At 39.5% G+C, this 23,475-nt stretch overlaps 1 protein-coding gene across 1 annotated transcript in view; it reads left to right on the plus strand.

Moving 5' to 3' along the window:
• ADGRV1 (adhesion G protein-coupled receptor V1) overlaps positions 1-23,475 on the plus strand; it is a 500,140-nt gene that overhangs the window by 319,771 nt on the left and 156,894 nt on the right. The window contains exons 83-85 of the mRNA XM_089679659.1: positions 1,216-1,355; positions 4,080-4,240; positions 5,525-5,625. Coding sequence (XP_089535785.1) covers positions 1,216-1,355; positions 4,080-4,240; positions 5,525-5,625 — 402 coding nt within the window. The remainder of the gene's footprint in view (positions 1-1,215; positions 1,356-4,079; positions 4,241-5,524; positions 5,626-23,475) is intronic.

Raw genomic sequence — 23,475 nt, forward strand, 5'->3', positions numbered from 1 at the left:
ATTGGGCTGGCCACTCCATAACGTCAATCTTGTTGGTCTGGAACCAAGATGTTGCACATTTGGAACACCTATTTCAAGGGCATTTCCTCTTCAGCATAAGGCAGCATGACCTCTTCAAGTATTCTGATGTATTCAAACTGATCCATGATCCCTGGTATGCGATAAATAGGCCCAACACTGTAGTATGAGAAACATCCCCATATCACGATGCTTGCGCAACCATGCTTCACTGTCTTCACAGTGTACTGTGACTTGAATTCAGTGTTTGGGGGTCATCTGACAAACTGTCTCCAGCCACTAGACCCAAAAAGAACAATCTTGCTTTCATCAGTCCACAAAATGTTGCGCCATTTCTCTTTAGGCCAGTCAATGTGCTCTTTGGCAAATTGTAACCTCTTCAGCACGTCTTTTTTTCAACAGTGGGACTTTGCGGGGCCTTCTTGCAGATAGCTTGGCTTCACATATGCATCTTCTAATTGTAACAGTACTCACAGGTAACTTTAGACTTTCTTTGATCTTCCTGGAGCTGATTGTTGGCTGAGTCCTTGCCATTTCGGCTATTCTTCTATCCATTCGAATGGTAGTTTTTTGCTTTCTTCCACGTCTTTCAGGTTTTGGTTGCCATTTTAAAGCATTTGCGATCATTTTAGCTGAGCAGCCTATCATTTTCTGCACTTCTTTATATGTTTCCCTTCTCCAATCAACTTTTTAATCAAGGTACGCTGTTCTTCTGAACAATGTCTGGAACGACCCATTTTCCTCAGAATTTCAGAGAGAAATGCACTGTAACCAGCATGTACAACATTTGCTGCCTTCCTTCCTTAAATAAGGGCAATAATTGCCACCTGTTTTTCAAAGAATGAATGACCTCACTAATAGAACTCCACACTGCTATTATTTTGAACATCCCCCTTTTAATTAGTGATTCAATTACACAGAATCAGCAGCATGCATGTCATGACTGCTGGGTCTGTTGGATTTCTATTACTCTACTACACCTGCTAGTAAATTATTTGCCATGTAGAAATATCATTTCTACCAAAAACAGTGATTGATCAGGTTAGTGATGTCTGACTGCTATTATTTTGAACACAACTGTATATGAAATATGTGGCTTACAATGAACAAGGATATTTCTGTGTAATTTATATGAATTTGAATTTAGTGTTAATTTTGAATAGCATTTTATATTGTCTGTCATTCATTTGATTCTAGATTTTATCAGTGAGCATGAAAGGTAACATCTCCTACCAATTGGCTGAAGACAATGAGGTAGTGTATAGGATTAAGGCAGCTGGAGGCCGCATTGTACCAGACACGTCACAATGTCTTTTGTGGAATCAGGCATCAGAAAGGTACCAGATATGAATAATTGGGTTCTTTGTTCCTGTTCCACTTCCTGTGAATAGTTTATCTCAGGTTACAGATTTGTGGAAACATCAAGTTAAATAGAAATTCACATATCAGAGCTATATACTGTATTTGGCAAGCACAACGAAAATAAGGAAGTAATCTTCATGCTATATTTGTGAACTGTTATTGTAATCTTGGTTAACAAATCTTTAGCCAGACAGGAGATACCTTATTGCCTAGATTCATTTTTAAGCAGTGTCATTTTGCCCCCTCTAGCCTGCTCATTGGACAGTCTGTCAGCATCATCACCTGTGTCCAATGAGCAGGGTGGTGATCCCAGAAACTGTAAAGATGTACCAGAGCAGGAGTCTCCAAACATTTCAAACAAAGGGCCAGTTTAATGTCCTTCACACTTTAGGGGGGCCGGATTGAGGTCAGTGGGGGTAGAAAATGTCCCATGCCAAACATTAGTGAGAACAAACATGGCCCCAGGGCTGGTGGTCAGTAGGAGGAGGACTAGTGCCACATCAATGGTATCAGTGGAAGAAATAGTGTCCCATAATTGGCGTCAGTGGGAGGATTAGTGCCCGATGATTGGAGTTAGTGGGATGAATAGTGCCCGATGAGTGGAGTTAGTGGGAGGAATAGTGCCCGATGATTGGAGTTAGTTGAAGGAATAGTGCCCCATCATTGATACTAGTCGAAGGAATAGTGCCCCATCATAGGTGTCAGGAATAATGCCCTACTGTTGGTGTCAGTTGGAGGAATAGTGCCTGATATCACTCGGAGGAATAGTGCCCCAAGGGCCAGATAAAGGCTAGCAAAGGACCACATCTGGTCCTCGGGCCGCAGTTTGGAGACCACTGAACTAGAGAATAGCAGAGTGATCATTCTTGCTACGCCTTGTAGCGTAGATGTATAAATTACAAGACTTTCTTAGCAGAATTTCTAATCTTTAAGTAGGCAAACAGGTTATATATATATACTCCAAAGACATGCTGGTAGGTTAATTGGATCCTGTCTAAATTGGCCCTAGTATGTGTATGTATAAATGTAAGTTAGGGACTTTAGATTGTACACCCCTTGAGGTTTAGGGACTGATGTGAATGTTCAATATATATGTGTAAAGCACTGCGTAAATTGACAGCGCTATATAAGTACCTGAAATAAATAAATATATATATATATATATATATATATTAGAACTGTGGATTTAAAGCTGGCCATTGATTACTCGTATTTTGCTGATCAGCCAGCAGGCTAAACAAAAAAAAGTGAACAGGTGCCTCCATCCACACAAACAAGGTGGATAGAGAAATCCTTTGTATTCTAACAGTGTGACAATCCATTGTGAGAATAGAGCAACTGCAGCTGATTGAAAAAAATTCCAGCAAGCCTGTTCAACAAAAATTTATCTAATTATCAGTCATTGCTGAAACAGCCAAATTTCTATGGCCAGCATCAGTGGTTGCCCAATGTGCAGAAATCCTCTCAAAGGACTTTACATTTAAACCACTTTATGCTGGAATAATGTAATTAAACTAATGTAATTCTGTATAGTAAATGCCCTAAGGTGTCAGAGCATACCTGTACGTGTTAATGTTAACCTTTGTAAAGAGTCACAAGGCCTCCAGAAGATCCTCCAAAATGCTAAAGTTCTGAAAGTTCACATTTACATAAACATAGATATGGCCCACAAGACTTTGTTTGGAAATTGGATTTTCAGGAACTGTCAACTGCTATGTTGCGGAGGGGAGCTTACACTTTCTTTACCCCAGATATGGAGATTATTCAGAGGCTCTAGCCAGGCTTAGAAAAGGACCGCAACACCATTTCAGGTATCCTCTGCCTTTGCTTTGCTGACTTTTGTGCTAGTAGTGTCCCTATCAGGAGCGGACTGACCATTTGGAAACTCAGGCACTGCCCGAGGGCCTGGAGTCAGTAGGGGGCCCCAGGAGATGCCCCTGGTACCTTTTCATAGGCTTTTTTGAGTTTGGGCAAGGACACAGGGGCCCCATGATCCCCTATTGCCCGGGGGCCCCATGAGTTGTCAGTCTGCCCCTGGTCCCTATACATACATTGAGATGATATATATTGCATGTTGAATGCCTCTAATTTTCATCCTGGCATTCACCTTGCACAGAGCTGCCCTACCAGCTAAGTCCATATGTTTGCATATCTTTCTGTGAAATTACTTCTCTTTCGTCCACTACAAATGTACAAGGAGGCCCAGTACGTTTCCACATCCATGTCCCAGTTATTGACCAGTAATTTATTTCAGTTTTGTGGTCAACTTTCCATTCCTGTGTTTTACATTCACAATAAGTTTGCTCAGACATAGCTATTCCTTAGCAGCTAGTGTGAACCAAAATAGTCTATACCTTCCAGCTATGCAAACTCAGTGACACGCTCAATGAGCATGAGGCCTTTCAGCAGGGTCTTCATCCCTTCATGTCACTGTCGTCAATTGGTCACTATTTGTGTACTGCTAGAAATGTGTTAAGTTCATTGGGTCCAAAAAGCTTAAGGTATATTTTGATCATGGTCTAGGCTTCTTCATTGTACTTGGAATGAAGTTTCAGGGAACTGTACAGAGTGGTGCACATATTTAGCACTCTTGTTTACAGGTGTTAATTGCTTTCTAGAATTTGTGTTAATGTTTTTCTTAGTAATAGCAGTCATTTTGTTGAAATGTGAAAGCAATTCTCTGTATTTTGTTTTTGTAGATGGCTGCCAAATGGTCCCTTGTGCAGAGTGGTGTCAGACACAACAGAGTATGTGGAGTGTGCCTGCTCTCACATGTCCTCCTATGCTGTGTTTGCTCACACGGACAACCTTTCATCCTACAATGAAGCCTTTTTTTTTGCTGGATTTATTTGCATTTCTGGTTAGTGGTTTTCATTGAAAATGTATAGTGCTTACCTGTAAAATTTGTGTTACATTATGGCACACGTAAATTCTTTTTGCACATGTTAAATTATGCATTTTTTGCTAGAAATTACTGTAAACACCCCCAAAAATATTTATTTTTCAGAAAACATGGACCCTGGAGAATAAAATGGTGGTAGCTGCATTTTTTTAATGTGGAATGACATTCGTGCAGTTATTAATCAAATGCAAATTTTCAGGACAAACATGCACTAAAATGAATTTTAGTGCAAACAAACACAATATTGTACCGAATTTTTGTAAATTATATAACATGGGGTTGTGTAGAATAAATAGATACCAGACATGCCAAGTCTTAAAATTCCACATGCCTATGAAATCGTGAAAAAACTATGGTACCCACAATTACAGGTCATCAGTTTAGAGTTAACCACCAATTACGGTCAGAATTATTGCTCTCACTCCAACATTCGTAAAGATACCTCATGAACGTCAGCCTACAAAGTAATCAGGTGGCTGTAGAGCCGCCTGATCATTTTTATCTCCAAGCCCTTTGATGGCTCTTAAAGCCGGTACCAAGGTCACACGAGCAGCAACAGCTATGAGTTTGATTTAACCACTTGTCTACCATGCCATTTATAAACGTACCTTAGTAAACAAGTGGTTAAGCTAGGTACGCACTATGCAAACTTTGACAGATTCCATGGAAATTTGCTAACTGAAAAATTGAAGGAGCCATGCATAAAATTGACAGCCAGCCATCTGATTGGATACAGCTGCAGTTCAACTATTCTGACAATAGTCTCAGCAGGAGATTCCTCCATTCAGGCTGTATAATGTGGATGGAGAAATCTGGCAGATTAATCTTGAAGAGCTTGCAGATTAAACAAAATTATTGTATGTTTGTATTCCCAGCATTAGTCTACAGAGGGGTTGGATGCAGGAGAGGATTTAGGGCCCATGCTGAACCAATGTGAGTCAGTGGCCAGAAACAAGCAAAATATACATCATGCATCAATATCATTGGGAAGCAATGAACCACAGCTGTAAGAGGCATAGTTACACATCAGTTTATCCTGGTACATGTGTTTTACATTACAGTGATTGTTTAAAAATCAGTGAAGGCTTCTTGTAGGAGTTCTAGAAAGTTAAAATGTTCATGAAACATTCCTTGTCTTTACTGATTGTGACTAATGGTGCCGTCAGTCTATATAACATGTATTGTTATTATCGCTAATCTATAAAATGTCACAACTTGTGTATGTTTTATTGTTCTTGGCAGGGTTTACGCTAGCCATCCTCTCCCAGTTATTCTGTACTAGGACCTTTATGTTTGCAGCTAAGCTCCTAACACATATGATGGTGGCCTGTTTAGGAACTCAGGTAAGAGACATAAATCCATTATTATCAGTTTCTGTGGTTTATTGACATTTTTCTATAATTGCAAAAAACATATACTGTATATCTCACGCAAATATCAAAGTGCTGGTTGAAGTATCTATCAACCAGGGGACTAAAGTTATGGGTAACCAAATGTGTAAAACGTTTTTTCTTTTTTCTTTTCTGACTTTTTTTGAAATACTACAAAGTAGTTGAAGCCAATCATGTTCAGATGGCACATCAGTTTTACATTAAAAAAAAGTGACATATAGGTTTGGGCACATCACTTGCAGGCACCAAAAACATTTACTCCCCAAAAAATAAAGAAGTGATAAAAAAACTATGAAAAAATTATTACATTCAAACACATGTTATCCCCATTAAAGTTGAGCTCCAGGAGTTATCTGTATTGCATACTTACATTGGTCCAGCTTGGTTGAGCTGCTGGGGAAGCTGAAAATCACTGTAGAAGTCAGTGCTACCACAATGAAAGCTGCATTCTTACAAGGTGCGGAGGAACTAAACAACTTCTGCTAATAATTGTATTCTAATTTGTTTAATTCGTGTAGTTTAGTTTCTCTGTTCCTTGTAGCCCCCCAGTGCTTCTGTACAAAAGTGCTGTGTATCACACAGTGTTTAGGCTTGACAAAGGGGGTGTAGCCCTGAAACTCGCTGCCGCTCTGCTCACATGCACTGCTTGTCTCACGCAAGTCTGCAGAGCAGCTGCCAAAGCTGCTCTTAACAGTTCTTTTAGCAGGTAAGTACCGGTGCTTGTAACTGACATCTTGGCTGGGATAGGGAGATCCCGGTGTCTTTTCATCTTGGCTCTGTGGATGGCTCTGAAGCTAAATGCTTATCCACATGTAAGTGTAATATTATTGTTGTTTGTAATAAATTTCTCAAGTTTTAACACTCTCCCTGCACCCTTGTTTGTTTCTACCTTGCTTCAGGAGGGTCTGGTGTAAATGTTGAAGTGGGATCCCACAAAAAACAAGAAAAAATGTTATGTGATTCTCCCTAGCAATACATATCAGACCCTTAAGGTAGCCATAGATAAATCTACCTATAGCGCAATAGTGCAGCTGGGAGGATTCCCTCATCTACCTCAAATGTGTGGATGGGAAAATCGGTTCAGTTTTTGCATTCAGCCTGCTGGCTGAACAAAAACAAAAGATGTAACCATATATGGTCAGCTTAATAATTGATGAGGGTTTTGCATGAACTTTATGGGAACCACAAGCAAAAAACAAGAAAACAAAGTGTAGGGCACCCCCCCCCCCCCCATTTAATATCTATACCAGACCCTTTTTGGTGCATGAAGCCTGGCAGGCCAGGAAATGGAATGGATGAGCATGTGTCCCTCCTTGAACTATACAAGGCCACATGCCCTCAACATGTAACACCCTTTTAGTTTGGCTGTTTGCTGAACTTCCAAACTGGTGGCTCATCCCTACTTCCCACCCATTCTGTGGCTGGACAATGAAAAACAGCAGCAGATTGAAAGCTTATCCCTGTCACTCTGCTTTCTTCTGTTATCAGCATGTTTCTTGCACTGCACCACAACTGATTGACTTCTTGTGCTGCTTCTCTCTGCCTTTCTCTGAGCTCTGCTATACAGTAGCCTGGAAGAGGCTGATACCAAGTCAAATTCAGCTATTAACAGTTCTTACATTTTAAAAATACATTTAGTATTAATGTTTACAGAGCTGATTTAATGCTTGTCTTCTTATCTGCCTGGAGTTCAGCTTTAAGATGAATCTAACATCTAATTTTACCTTGCTGATATCAGCACTTATGTTTTTCTTCATCCAAAATCCACTCCCAACTCATGCGGAAAACGGCAAAAAAAAAATGTTTTTAAAAGTAATGATACAAGAATAAGATGAAAGAATTGGTAAACCGTGTCAGAAGACTCAGTTCTGTGATATTAGCAAGTATGCCAAGTGTTGGTTTATTGGTTAAGTTTTCTAACAGACAGAGCAGTGGTTTGATGTGGCCAGACAGTTAAGTTGAGTGTATACTTTTATCACTTATGTAAGCTAGGTTCAAGTGGCAGAGTTTTCACACTTTGCATTGAAATGCTGAGCACTCACAAAGCGTTATCACTCCATTAATACCCCATTAGCAATTTGCAACATTAAACTTCAGGGGTGGTTACTATCTTTATTTGAGGTGGTTGGACTTTGCAATAGAAAGAATATCATGCCAGGCCTCTATGGACATACTGTATACTGATGTGTCTATGGACATACTGTACAGAACTGTGCTGGAAGAATGAAAAAAAAAGAAGATAATTATCACAAAGCTGTAAACAGAAGAAGAGAACTAGAACAAAATGTAAAACATCTTATTATAACTTCTGCCTTGGAAAGTTAATGTGGTGGCAATCACAATACTTTGTTAGGCCTACTTAGGCAATTAAATCTTTTCTCATTAACAGTGCATTGATTTTGGTTTCCTGTAGATCATATGACTGCCAACAAGTGGTTAAATCCACTCATGTGATTTACTTTACTGCAGTTTACTGATTCTTCACCTGTTCATTGATGCTGGCATACTGCCATTTATGTTGCCTTTTTGACAATATGCCTACTTTATTTACAATCTACTAGCTTGGTTTTTATTTTTGATATGTTAGTAGGTGTGGTAGCACACTAATGCCTAAGCAAACATAAGTCTTTGCAGCATGCTGAGATATATTGTATCCAGGTGTGTCAGAGGGGACAATGCAGAGTCATGGCAGAGAACAGAGGACCCATCATACTAAGCATATTTATTTCTTTGTGATAGCAAATCCTATTCCAGTTCTTATCATACAATGCATATTTTTACTTGTGATAGCCAATCCCATCCATTTCATGTTCAACTTATAAAAGGAACACTGGACTGGCAGCTATCGACAACATACTTGAAGATGTGTTATTGTATAATAATAATATTAATAATAAATGACCATTGATTTATTCCTCTGTGTATGGTAAGTATGTACTGTACACATGAAAAAAGATATTAAAAATCTGGATGTGTAAGTGAAGTACAGGTCAGTGCTGCCTCCAGCAGTGAATTATGAAGCTGCATGCTGTTTTTAGAGCTATACTCTGCTGAACTGCTAAATCCTTGTCAGAAGAAGAAGGATGAGTTATTTATTATTTTAATTCATTTTCAGAATGTTCATTGATGGCCAGGTTATTGTCCTTCACAAGGCTGCCAAGTTACTGCTCAGAGAAACTGTCAACAAAGCCTCTTTCCTTGTTCACATTACTCCTCTGCATAGCAGGGTATGTCTATCTCTGGTATTCCCAGGATGTTATGTGAGCTCTGAGGTCAATGCAAAAGCCTTGCAGCTTAGTGAATTCCAAACTATAACTCATCCAACAGCTGAATGGATCATCAGTTTGCCACTTGGACATTCTGCCATTTTTTAACCTTAACTTAAAAATGGAACAGTTTATATAATATTTATGGATTTTATTGTTTTGCTGTAGTTATGCATCAGAATATACCAAAAATACATTGATGGCTTAGAACCTCACTATTTGCATATGATAGAAGTAATTTCCTTTCTAAGGTATCAATGGTTTTGTTAGCAAGAATGAGCCCACAATAAAAAAGGAATCAGCAGAACATGAACCTTTACTGAGTGAATATGTAACCCTTTATCTGCCACAGCCTTCTTTCTTATTTTCTTTTTTTTTTTATTCCATAAAAGTTTATTTAGAAGTGACAACATGTTACAGGAAAATATAAAGAAATGCACACACAGCATCAATCAGGCCATAGACACAGCTTAAACCAAAATACAAGACGAAACAACATGGTAGAGTGCGACACTGTGTTCTTATTTTCTTATCTTTTTTATACACATGCTAAGTCGCACATTGTTTTTGCAAGACAAAAGCACTTAAAACCCCAAAACATACAATTTCTGAAAGCAGAAAACCCATAGATTAAAATGAGTTGCATTTTTTATATCACGATATACTGTATTAGTGCAACCGATTATCAATTTTAAGTAAAACATACGCTCAAATTTGCACACAAACATTCATCTCCAAATTTTCTTCAAAATATAAAAGATGAGACTGTGTTAAGTAAATAGATGGCAAATATGAAGCCACATAATTGCGACAAACTATGCTACCAAAAAAGCTCATGAAATTGTAGTTATCCATAAATAATATCCTTAGAATTATTCCTATTACGCACATGTGTTCGCCTTAAGGTCACATTTGAGTGTGTGTATACGTGTATATATATATATATATATATATATATATATATATATATATATATATATATAATAGAGAGAGGGAGAAAAAATATATTTTTTACTTAAATTTATTGCTAGAAGAAGGAACCATCTATGTAACAGCATTTGCGGAGTGACAGCTCCTCTTTTTTAGAGGTTAACTTTTCCAATTAACTCGTTGGGTGCCATATCTGGGTCACATAATAGGGCTGCCCCTGGGGTGGGTTCTTCTGGGCCACGCTAGGCCCCTGTAACAGGTTCATGCACATGGGGTACCTCTACTTGTGTGGATTCTTTTCATACCCAGGGACAAGGCTCAGGCCACCATCATGGAATACTCGACCTTAAGGCAGGCCTTCCACTTAGAGATGGCTGTACACTGTGTACACTTGAGTAATATCTGTCCTCCAGTTAACTCTCAGGTTCCCGTGTCAATGTACATTTTCACTGTAATTTGTAACAATTAGGAGAGACACGGCCAGCACATGCTCACTACATCTGTCCAGAGTATCTCCACTACCTCACTTCCAGTAGTGGAATGGAATCCCGCCATGCACCTAGCGCAAGCTCCATGCATGTTCTTCTGTACAGGCTGGGGCCCTTGTCAGTTCTGATCCGCTCACGTTGCTATGAGAGACAGACCGCTATGGAAGGCTGTTGGTTTCCATTACCCCTTACAACCATGTGCTGTCTTCATACCCCAATATGCTATTGACCCAAGCGGGAGACTGTGTGCTGCTAGCTTCTTTCATTACAGGCAACAGGCAAACTTTTAACATTTTACTTATGTAGCATTGCCCCTTTAGGAGTTCATAAAGTTTTGGGTCCCCCCCTATAGTCCTGCACAGCCAGGCAACACGCATTTCCACCTAGACTTTCATTCAGGAGTTAGTAACCAGCCCTTGAGCTTGTTTTGAAGTTTTATTAGGGGATTTCAAACTTGCATGGGGTAAGGGGTGTATGGGATGCCCAATGGAACTGAGAAACCAAGGACAATATTTCTGAACGTACCAGCAACGATCTGACAGCTTTGAGCCTGGAAGTGCCCAGAGCTAAGCTCTTCAGGGGTTATTGCAGCTAGGGGAGATCTAGACACAGATAAACAGTATGTAACTTTGATGTGCATTCTATTGATGCTTGCCATCTCAAGGTAAACAAAGCTAGCTATACAAACGTTGCCTCAAATTTGATATGTCAGATATGTACAGGCAGCTGTGTAATATGAAGAAGGCCACTCTGGTTACAATTGGAGAGTGCAGTCTTTACACCATCTCCAGTAAATCTACCAACCATCTACCAACACCTATATCTATATAACGTGCAGACTTATCTAAACAGTTTCATTAACTGCATTTAATTTATATCCGAATGGATAGGCCCTCACACTGCATAGTTATTGGTACATCTAAAGAAGATTGTGCAATTATATGGTAAAATGAATGGTCATCTCCACACTACAACAGTTTGCAACAGGCTTATTATATCTTCCCAGTCTAGACATGGTGACTTGCTTGAAGCATAGGAACTGCATTTTTAAGTGACTTACCTATCCTTATGCCTGTGTCTCCAGCTTTTGCTCTGTTACAGAACTATGAAAGTCAAAGATTCTTAAGCATCCAACACACTTTCAGAAGTGTCAGATGTTAGGTCTTCTGCTATGCAATGTAGTTCCTTCCTTTGGCATCCTAAATGCAGCACCCTGCCTGTTGCTGCTGCATTGGTCCTGATCATCTTCATCTCTTTATCAGGACTTTATCCCTTGGTCATACCGCAACAGTGTTGCTCCTTTTTCCTCAGCTTACTTTCAGTGGGGCTGAGGCTGCAAGGGATGATGACTATAGGGTGCACCTTGGTGTTAACAAGGGTCACCAGGAAAAGCAGAGGACAGATGGGAAGAATATGCGTGGATGTGTGGGAGGTGCTTTTAGAGTTGTTATAGGTAGGGTGGGCAAGGTAACACTGGAAACACTGTAGTAGAGGCTACAACTAGAAATACAGCCACATGTTGAAAGAGGTTTTAGTCAGAATGAGATGTTAGGACTTTATTCATGCAGACATTACCATTTTATGTATGATGGTTGAAGAAAAATACTCTTTGTATAGATCAACATGTGTGATCAATGTCTGTATATTTAGTATATAAAAGAGCTCCATTATAAGTATAATAATCAGCAATTAATGGTAGACGTTCTACAGACAATTTTTAAAACCACAGCATCCCACCAGGAGAATTAATTTTTATTTGAGGTTTTTATTTTGCTGTCTGTCCTGTTGGCACCAGTAGGATTCCTCTGAAACACATTCAGGGAGAGAATGGTAATTTCATCACTAATTCTCAGATGGCACCTTTTTCTGGTTCCCACTCCTCAGCCATTTAAGTGCTCATGATACAAATCTATATTAATAGCATCACAGTATTATATGCAGTTCTGAGAAGGCTACGAAAACAAGAACTGTCCACCACACAGAGAGGGGAAGTAAAATGTAAACAGTGTTGTGAGAAACTAGTAGAAGGGGAAACAATCCAGCCCTGCAATCCATCAGTTTTATCAGATATCCAATCCTTTCAGTTTATATGTAGCTGCCAAGTTCCTAAAAGTATACTGTGCATCTCCTCGGGGGCTCCTTTTTCACTTTATCCATTACGTCAACAATACCCTCCAATGGCTATGTTTGTCCAAGTTCCTTTTGTAATGGGCATCACCATGCATTATATAACTATTGTTTTAAACACAGGAAATGTGTTTAATAAGTTTATATTTATATGGTTTGTAAAGGTCATGTATTTCGTCGAGCACTGCTAACAATAGGTGGAAATATAGAATGTTATCATATGATTTCCTTTGACGTGTGTTGTCATTGGCCACCCTAATGCCTAAACCCCAGGACATACAGATCATTGTAATAGTATTCTTTCTGGGCATTAATGTTACAAATGGCCATTGGCTGGGATTATATGTTGAGTAGGGATACCTTTTAGTAATACAAATGTGCAAGCAAAAGACAAGTCCTTGCCAAACCTCTTGTCATACTTTCAAAATTTCAGATACAGAAAAAGAAAAGACAAATCATTTGAAGTACAATCCAATCAACATTGAAAAGATAACCTTGAGCCTATCTAATAGAACTCACCTGCTGTTGATGCAGTAACAACCTCTATGCTACCTTACAATCCTTAAAACCCAACTCCTGGCACAATAAGTTTACTGGACTTAAATTAAACACTCTATTTCCTCTAAAGCCACCTGCCATAAAGTACATTTTCTTTTCACCCCAAAAATGTATTTGTTTACAAGTGGGTAGAAGTGCAGCTTCTACAGTAATTTTGGGCTGCTCCAGCTGTCAAGATCAGCAGGGTTTTCTTTTGCACCTTTGAAACAGATATAACAAAGTACATGTTTAATAGACCAAAAGTTAACAAAAATTAAAGTTGAACTCCAGGAACTTGCCATTGGTGGCATATTTGTCCAAAGAGATGCATACCACCTTGTGGACCTGTCTTTTTAATTTAAATGTGATAGTTTTAAGGAGCTCCAGGAGTACAGCTTTTGTCACACTCTGGGGCTCTTGCTGGACAGATGTTGTCTTCTAACACATAGCATATTGGCCTACTTCCCCCCCCTTCCACAAAGCACTCTGTGACTGAGCAGGAGGGATGGGCACAGGGGCTGCATGGGACTCTGCAACTGCAGAGGCTGAGACCAGAAGGTCCAGCATCGGAGTGCTGGTAATATAGTGATAGCCATATTTCCAGCACTCAGTAAAAATGTAAGTTGTTAATTAAAGAGATAAATCCAGGAAGTGGCATGCACCTTGTTGTACGTAGCAAATAGTAATCCAGCACATTTTGCAAAGTGGTAGAATTCCTGCAGTTCAGCTTTAAATGTTAGGCTTTACATACCCTTTAATAACTCATGTGCATGTGACTTTTATAATTTTTAGTTTTTTCTGGAAGCAACGTTTATTTTCCTTTTCAGTGTTACCACATTATAAGGCAAAAATTAAAGCAGACTATAGACTCAGCTCACAGTATTACAACATTAGGATAAGGATCCTTATTTTGTTTTTAAAAGAGTCATTTAAAGTTGTGTCCCATGAGATTTGAAAATTAAAGTCATGTGGATAACATTAAGATCCTTATCCTTGTGTTAATATTTTGTCAATTAAGCCTGATGTTGGATTAGCTATAAAGTAGACACAACATCCTTTTTAATAAATGTTAAATGAGCTACACTTAAGCAGCCCATAGATGAGTCACTTTTTTTCATTTAACCAGCGGGTTGAACAAAAAAAAACAGACTTGATTCCCCCATCCACATCAAAAGTAAATCTTCCCTGCTGAGCTAATGTATTCTGTCAGCAAGAAGACTTCCCTGCCGTCAGAATACTCTGATCAGCATTGCAGGCAGTAGCCTGCAGGGATAATCGAGGGGGGAAAATCTGACAGAGCAGTTGTACAGAAGGCAATCGGTAGATCAACTTCTGTACAACCACAGTGCCCATGCATGGATCAAAATCTGTCCAATCCCTGCTGCACCAACCAATTTTGATCCATGTATGGCTAGCTGTAGAATCAACAGAAAAAAAGAGCATCTAAAATGATTGAGCTGATTTATGCAGCACAGACTGTGTTGGTCCTGTTGTTAGGCTTTCTGTTCTACTGATCACTTTTTCAGTGCAACACCTATCACATTATTCCTGATAAAATTCTCTGGGATTTTACATATTGTCAAGTGTTATTATGAGTGGCATCGTGAGTACCCATAAAAGTATCTATATTATAGCTCCAAGCACTAGTAATGATATAGTTGGAACAAGCTGTACCTTACTGTATTACATCTCATACTATTGATATCATAGACAAGAAGATAACATTAAATGAAAAAGGTTTGCCGTGTTCTATCTACTTTGCTTAAATATGAGCATGTTGATGTGTGTAAATATGAGAAGAGTCTCTGAATTTTCTAATTAGTGATAACTGCTATGTCGTGTACATATTAAGGTAAATTTGCACAAGGAACCTCTTCTGCACTTACTCATTGGTTGATCTACTACAGGAATGCAAATCAATTCGCTTATCTCTAATTGACATATAATTAACATGTTTGATTTTACTTTTTTAGAAATGTTTTCCAAAGATTAATCTCAGTGCAAACAGTCCCTAAATACTGCCACCAGGTTAGAGTTGTATTATATGATCACCATTAGTTGGTACTGTTAGCACATTAATGTAACAATGTGTTAAAGTGAATGTTTAGTGTTTTTCTCTATATATTTTCTATACTATTGTTATATTCTTTTAGTGCACAGGTGGAGCTGTCTGCCTTTTTCATATGTTTTACATGCCCTCCTTTGTTAGTTGCATTGCCAAAAAAGCCTATTGCTTACAAAACTTAGTAGCTGAAATGTACACACAAATATTGACTTAGAACTTATCAATCAGCTCTGTCTGAGGTTTCGGTCTTTTATATTAAGATGACCCCAAACTTTTAAGCACACTATTAACAATTTGCAGACCGCCTACCGCAGTTTTACTGCGGCAGAGTGTCCCTGCTGCACTGGATCACATAGTGGGTGTACAAGAGCATGCAACACATTACATGCACAAGTCGGTCAGCAGTTGGCCAATGATTTATGACCAGGATCTGCTTATCAGCTTAGCACAGTACAGAGCCTTGTGTTTTGCTAAGAACATAGGTCTCTACATGGGAGCAGCAACGTGCCTGCTTTTTCTCCCTGCAAAGCTGGGAGAAAAAACAAACACATCTAATAGTAAAAGCATCACCCATTACACAATTTAGACTTTGTTAGGCACACAGTTAACCCTTTGATTGCCCCTAGCTGTTAACACCTTCTTAGTCAGTGTCAGATTGCCCACCGCATTTCGCACATTCCCACTATAAGTAGCTGATCACCGCCATTACTACTATAAAAAAATAAATAAATGATTAAAAATGTTGGTATATACCATAGTTTGTAGATGCTATAACTTTCACACAAACCAATCAATATATACTTTTTGTGATTTTGGTTCACCAAAGACATCTAGCAGAATACATTTTGGTCTAAATTTAAGAAGAAATTACATTATTTTTGTTGGATATGTTTTGTAGCAAAAAGTAGAATAAAATGTTTTTTTTTTCAAAAATTATTATACAATAAAAAAGAACAGTGGTGATCAAACACCACCAAAGAAAGCTCTATTTGTATGAATAAAAAACATTATATACATTTTGTTTGGGTACAATGTTGCATAACCATGCAATTGCCAGTTAAAGTAGGGCAGTGCCAAATAACAAAAATTGCCAGACCACCTGGCACCCCACCTGGGTGCCACCACCAAACAGTCCCTCCTGCCCTCAAAACCTTCCAACATACCAATTGCTAATACCAGCCCTTTACCCCAAGCATCATACACAGACAAGATGTTGAGGTAAAAACCAAGGAATATCTTTCTTGAACAGAAATACAGGTTTTTATACTCTTCGAAAATAGGGGCAGTCCCCACATGAACAATAAATACAAATATTACGCATTGGGGTAAACATCCCACAATGGTTAGGTAAGGATGTAAAATTGAGACAAGTCTAATCACGTCCAGACAGAGACAATAGGTTACTCAATTAAAAATGGGAATTGACACCTAAGATGCACACAATAGGGAAGATACACAATGGAAAAAAGAAACACATTATAGCAGTGAACACATAACACCTTAATAAACAGATTACACATAACAACATCAGGTTGTATTGAGCTGATTATAATCTTCTGCTTTGAGGCTCTTAAGTCTAGGAGGTGGTTGAAGCAGTCAATGCTGGTTGGGGCTGTTAATTGTATACCCCAACAAAACACAGAGGCCCAAGATCTGTATCCAGGTCCTCCAGTTCTTAGAGTCTGCGTATTTCAGGAAGACATGGATTTGAATCTGAAGTAAAACTACTCCAAAGGTCCTCTAGGAACACACCTCAAAAAGAATATAGCCACCTCAAATGCCAGGGCCCATAGTCAGTAAGCAATAGGCTAGCCTGAAGTCTCTCCAAAAGCCCTTGTCCCGGTTGGATCTGTTACAATGCCCTGGTCATGAAAGGGGTAAAATCTGCCGGGGAATAAGTGGTTAAACCACTTTCTTGTTGACAGATCTGAGGAGGAATAATCTAGTTCTATTTTATGGATTATTGATTTACGTAATATATTTGCAGATTCTTCTTGGGGAAACTGCTGTGATTTAGACCGCCATCAGCAAGAACTGCTTTTCTAAACCTTATCACAGCAGAACCTCATAATGCCATAAAAGTAATCTGTTGTATATGTTAACTCCTTTCAGCGGTCCTTTAGGCAGCCTATAAGGACAAGGAGCATGGTGACTTCTGTATCTTGTGACTGTTGTGTCTGGCTCTCACAGTCAGTGGTCACATGGTCAGGAGCCCTCTCCATCCCAGTGATTGGGAGCTCAGTCAGTGTGCTTGAATATGTGTTGTGACTGGGTATTAAAGACCACCTTTCTTGCCATTTTATATATATGTGTGTGTATGTGTATATATATATATATATATATATATATTGCTAAAAAAAAATAAAGGAACACTTTTTGAAAACACAAAGGGGAAAAATATCATGCTGGATATCTATACTAATATGGACTGGGTAATGTGTTGGGAACGTAAGGATACCCCATTGTTTGATGGAACTAAAAATTATCAACCTACAGAGGACAAAATTCAAAGACACCCTGAAAGTCAAAGTGAAAAAATGGTGCAGCAGGCTCTTCCATTTTGCTGAAATTTAATTGCAGCAACTCAAAATGGTAGTTTGTATGACCCCCATGTGCTTGTGTGCATGCCTGGCAAAGGCGAGCATGAGGACCATTCAAAGGTATCAATTCCTTCATCTTCCAGGAACTGCCTGCATACTCCTGCCACATGAGGCCGGGCATTATCGTATACCAGGAGGAACCTAGGACCCACTGCACGTGGGGTCTGACAATGGGTCCAAAGATTTAATCCCGGTACCTAATGGCAGTCGGGGTGCCATTGTCTAGCCTGTAGAGGTCTGTTTGTCCCTCCATGGATATGTCTCCCCCGACCATCACTGACCCACCACCAAAACGGCCATGCTGAACGATGTTACAGGAGGCATAACGTTCTCCACAGCTTCACCAGACCCTTTCACATCTGTCACATGTGCTCAGGGTGAATCTGCTCCCATCTGTGAAAAGCACAGGGCACCAGGGGTGGACCTGCCAATTCTGGTGTTCAATGGCAAATGTCAATCGAGCTCCATGGTGCCAGGCAGTGAGCACAGGGCCCACTAGAGGATGTCAGGCCCTCAGACCACCCTCATGAAGTCTCATTGTTTGGTCACAGACATTCACACCAGTGGCCTGCTGGATGTCATTTTGTAGGGCTTTGGTAGTGCTCATCCTGTTCCTCATCCTGTTGCACAAAGGAGCAGATACTGGTCCTGCTGATGGGTTAAGGACCTTCTATGGCCCTGTCCAGCTCTCCTAGAGTAACTGCTTGTCTCCTGGAATCTCCTCCATGCCCTTGAGACTGCTGGGAGACACAGCAAACCTTCTGGTAATGGCACGTATTGATGTGCCATTCTGCAGGAGTTGGACTGACTGTGCAACTTCTGTAGGGTCCAGGTATCGCCTCATGCTACCAGTAGTGACACTGACACATGTCAGTGGCCTCCACCTGTAAAACCATCCTGTTTTGGGGGTTGTCTCATTGTTGCCCATCTAATGCACTTGTTATTAATTTCATTAACACCACCATCTGAAACTGATTAACAACCCCTCTGCTACTTAAGCACTGTGTGCACTCCACCCTACCCGTGCCACTATTGGCAACTTAGAATTTCAATTACTGGGTCCCGGCCAACAATTCCTGGCCGGCACTCAGTGATCATCTGGTAAAGCTGACAAGGGAGAGACCTTTGTGTAAACAACACAGGCCTCTCTCCTGTCAGCACGGACATGCTGTTTTATATCTCTCTACACAGCAGAGAGATACAAAACAGCACATCTCCCAGGTAAAACACAGCACACAGCACACAGTAAAACACACAGCACACAGTTAACCCTTTGATCGCCCCAGATGTTAACTCCTTCCTGCCCAGTGTCATTAGTACAGTGTCAGTGCTTTTTTTTTTTTTTAGCACTGATCACTGTACTAGTGTAACTGGGGATGTCAGTGGCAGTTAGTAAGTTGCCACCCAGTGTCAGAATGCCCGCCGCAGTCCCACTATAAGTCGCTGATCGCCGCCATTACTAGTATAAAAAAAATGTAAATAAAAATTCCAGTATACTGTATATACTGCCATTTGTAGACACTATAACTTTCACGTAACCCAATTAATTTACACGTATTGGGATTTTTGTTTTAGCAAACACATGTAGTAGAATACATTTTGGCCTAAATCTATGAAGAAATTTGATTTTTTAAATTTTTTTATTGGATATGTTTTATAGCAAAAAGTAAAAAATATAGTTTTTTTTTTTTCAAAGTTGTCGGTCTTTTTTTGTTTATAGTGCACAAATTAAAAAACATAGAGGGGATCAAATACCACCAAAAGAAAGCTCTATTTGTGGTGAAAAAAAATGACATAAATTTTATTTTTGTACAGTGTTGCATGACTGCACAATTGTCAGTTAAAATGATGCAATGCCATATCGCAAAAAATGGCCTGGTCAGGAAGGGGGGTAAATCCTCTGGACCAGATCAATATCCCAGTAATTTAATTGACTTGATGCTACACTCTGATTAAAAAGTGTCCCTTTAATTCTTTTGAGCAATATATACACGTGTGTGTTGTGGTCAGCAAGAGATTAAAGGATAAGTTCACCTTTATACAAAAAAAAAAATTAATGCACTATTTTTGCAGGCAAAAATGTGCATTTTTTTGTTGCAGAAGCCTTTAAACCATTGCACCAGCGATCAGCTGATGAGGCCATGTAGGTCTCCTGCAGATCTGTCAGTATATCTGCTTACCTGTACGGGATGTACAGGCAAGCAGATATACTGATAGGAAGACTCAATAAACTACCACGGCGCTTCACAGCATCATGGTACTTCATTGAGAACTACAAACCTAAGGTGGTCGGGACTTGTAGTTTCTCATTCACAGAACACAGTGAATGAGTGAGGTGGCCGGCTGGGCTGAATATGGGTGTAACAAGTAACATGTTATGAAAGGTGAACTTATCCTTTAACTTGTACATGATATAGTGATCTCTGAGACACCTGGATGCTATTTTATCTATAAAAAGTCTATGTAGTAAAAAAATCCAAACTCCTTGCACATTTGAGTAGAGCAAGTGCAAAGATCAGAATGTACCTTGTCAGATTTAATGGAAAGAAAGCAGGACCAAAATAAATGTAATATAAATATGAATAAGCTCATGTTGTCAGGCATTCTACAATTATTACATAGTTAAAGGAAAGAAACACTTTAAAAACTAGAAGTTGCCATTCCTGACAACCTTCTAAAAATCCTAATTGATATAACATAGTTACATAGTTACATAGTCTAGCTGAAAAAAGACAAAAGTCCATCCAGTTCAACCATTAAAAAAAAAAAGTTATAATCCTATACCCACAGTTGATCCAGAGGAAGGCAAAAAAAACCCCCAGCAAAGCACGATCCAATTTTCTCCTGCAGGGAAAAAAAATCCTTCCTGATCCCCCCGAGAGCCAATCGGATATTCCCTGGATCAACTTTACCTATCAATGTTAGTATCCACATGGCCTCTCTGACAAGCATGCAGATCAGTAAAGTAAGAGAGACAGTAGAACTCCTGATCCACATCATTTTTCCAGGTGAGTTCTGAAAACGCAACCACGTGGATCAGCCAGCAATTATTTTTAGAGGAGAGCTTAGCAATGACAGCCTCCATTGTTCCTCACTGTAGTTTTCCTTTAAAAGTGTTGATAGCCAAAACCTTTATTTAGTTTTGGATAGTGTAGGGAATGGTGCAAACCCTGTCTTTTTTTTTTGTTTACTAAGTTCTCTTAGCGAGATTTACCTTAATTTCCTTTTGTGGACACAACAGGAAGTGAAAGGAAGTCTCTACAATGTGAGGGAAAATCTCCTTTTAGACAGTTGTCACTGCAAGAGGTGTGTCCAGTGGAAGGCTTAAACAAACATTTCACACTTCCTTCCTATCAATTTCTGTCTTAGGCTAAGTTCACACTAGCCTTGTTAGCAAGCGACAGTCCGGCGTTTGGGAAGCGTTTTTACCGTTGCAGCACAAACTGCTGTAAAAACGGGAGTGTTAGCATCGCGGCAAAACAGACGCCTCTGGTCCAGTCAGGAGGAGTTGAAGCCTCCTATTCAAGTCTATAGTGCTGCTCCACAAACGGTGCAGTTGCAAGGCATTTGCAGAGCGTTAACACCATTCAAACTTCATTATAGGCATTTGTGTGGCATTTTAACGCTTGGCAAAACGCCTAGCATCTGCCTCTAAACCGCTCATACAGCGTTTGCGGAGTGTTAAAAACGCTTCGCAAATGCTGGACCAACGCTTGTCAAACGCTATAGGGGCGTTTGGCAAGAGTTGGAAAAAAAGTCAAGTGTGAACGCGCCCTGAGTGACAATGATTATCCTAACAAACAGAGAGGATAGATCTACATAGCTGGGACTAGGACAGTAATATAAACTTGACAGGGGTTCTGATCTTTCCCTGGTCTGTACAAATGTTTTGGCTGTGCATATACTTTAGCCCAGCTCAAATATCCAAATATCACACAACATTTTCGTTATTTTATTGAATCCTACTCCTGTAATAGCTCTGAAATGGAATATATAATGGGAATTTACACCTGTGGACATCAGCTGTACTGAATGAATTGCTGGTTTCCGTGTAAGCACATTATCATTAGTAATGTAACTCATTCATCTCTCCGAGTCATTGCTGATTGTACAGCGCTGATGGGAATATCGACTGTCTGTGCAAGCTGTGGTGTGATTTCTTCATGTTCTGTACTATGACTCAGTTATCTAGGTCTTTCTGACTTCTGTTCTGAGTTTCATAGTATGAATGTCTACTTATAGGCAGAGTGCAGATATGACAAGTCATTAGTCACATCCAAGCATCTGCCTGATCCATGAACTGATCATGATGATGTCCTAACCAAGTGTGCTTTTTTGTCCTTATCCTTGTGTATGTGACCTTATCCTTATCCTAGTGCATGTGTCCTTATCCTAGCACATGTGTCCTTATCCTAGTGAATATGTCCTTATCCTAGTGAATATGTCCTTATCCTAGTGCATGTGTCCTTATCCTAGCACATGTGTCCTTATCCTAGTGAATATGTCCTTATCCTAGTGCATGTGTCCTTATCCTAGTGAATATGACCTTATCCTAGTGAATATGTCCTTATCCTAGTGAATATGACCTTATCCTAGTGAATATGTCCTTATCCTAGTGAATATGTCCTTATCCTAGTGAATATGTCCTTATCCTAGTGAATATGACCTTATCCTAGTGAATATGACCTTATCCTAGTGAATATGTCCTTATCCTAGTGAATATGTCCTTATCCTAGTGAATATGTCCTTATCCTAGTGCATGTGTCCTTATCCTAGTGAATATGTCCTTATCCTAGTGCATGTGTCCTTATCCTAGTGAATATGACCTTATCCTAGTGCATGTGTCCTTATCCTAGTGAATATGTCCTTATCCTAGTGCATGTGTCCTTATCCTAGTGAATATGACCTTATCCTAGTGCATGTGTCCTTATCCTAGTGAATATGACCTTATCCTAGTGAATATGTCCTTATCCTAGTGAATATGACCTTATCCTAGTGAATATGTCCTTATCCTAGTGAATATGACCTTATCCTAGTGCATGGGTCCTTATCCTAGTGAATATGACCTTATCCTAGTGAATATGTCCTTATCCTAGTGAATATGACCTTATCCTAGTGCATGGGTCCTTATCCTAGTGAATATGACCTTATCCTAGCGCATATTAAGCAGGTAAGTCTCCCGCTGTATGTAAGAGATAGTGCTCATTTCCTGCACACAGTAGAAGCAGGTTCTTTGTATCCTTTCACTTCCTGTCAAGTAAAATGTTGTCAACATGGAAGGATGTATGGGGAAAAATCCCTAATGTATTTCCAGATAGAAGCACCCAACAGGAGTTCTATGCTTTAAAGAGCATTTTAACTTTTACAGCCAAATTGAGATAATACCTACTTTATACTTGAATGTCCCCGTTCACAGAGCTATGAATCATCCTCTCGTCCTCCATTCTCAGATCCTGTTATATAATTTTTCATTTGACATACATTCAGAAAGCTCAGCCATGTGCCCACACGTAAGGTGCCGGCGCTGGGGAGAAAGGACGGTCCGTGAAACTTGCTGCAGTGAGGACGCTGCGGGATCAAGGGACAGGTGAGTGTCTGTTATTTAAGTCAGCAGCTATAGTTTTTGTAGCTGCTGACTTTTATTTTTTTATTTTGTGACTGGAGCTCCACTTTGAAGCTTTGCTTCCAACAATAGCTTTTAATTGTGTTTCATGTAAAGCATAAAGGATCACTGGTATATAATATATTTCTATATTATAGATGGCCTCTATTTAGTAGCACCTTCTCCA

This window comes from Staurois parvus, unplaced genomic scaffold (assembly GCF_062004578.1).
Source record: "Staurois parvus isolate SC_StPar_1 unplaced genomic scaffold, SC_StPar_1.0 ptg000229l, whole genome shotgun sequence".
In the NCBI taxonomy this organism is placed as follows: domain Eukaryota; kingdom Metazoa; phylum Chordata; class Amphibia; order Anura; family Ranidae; genus Staurois; species Staurois parvus.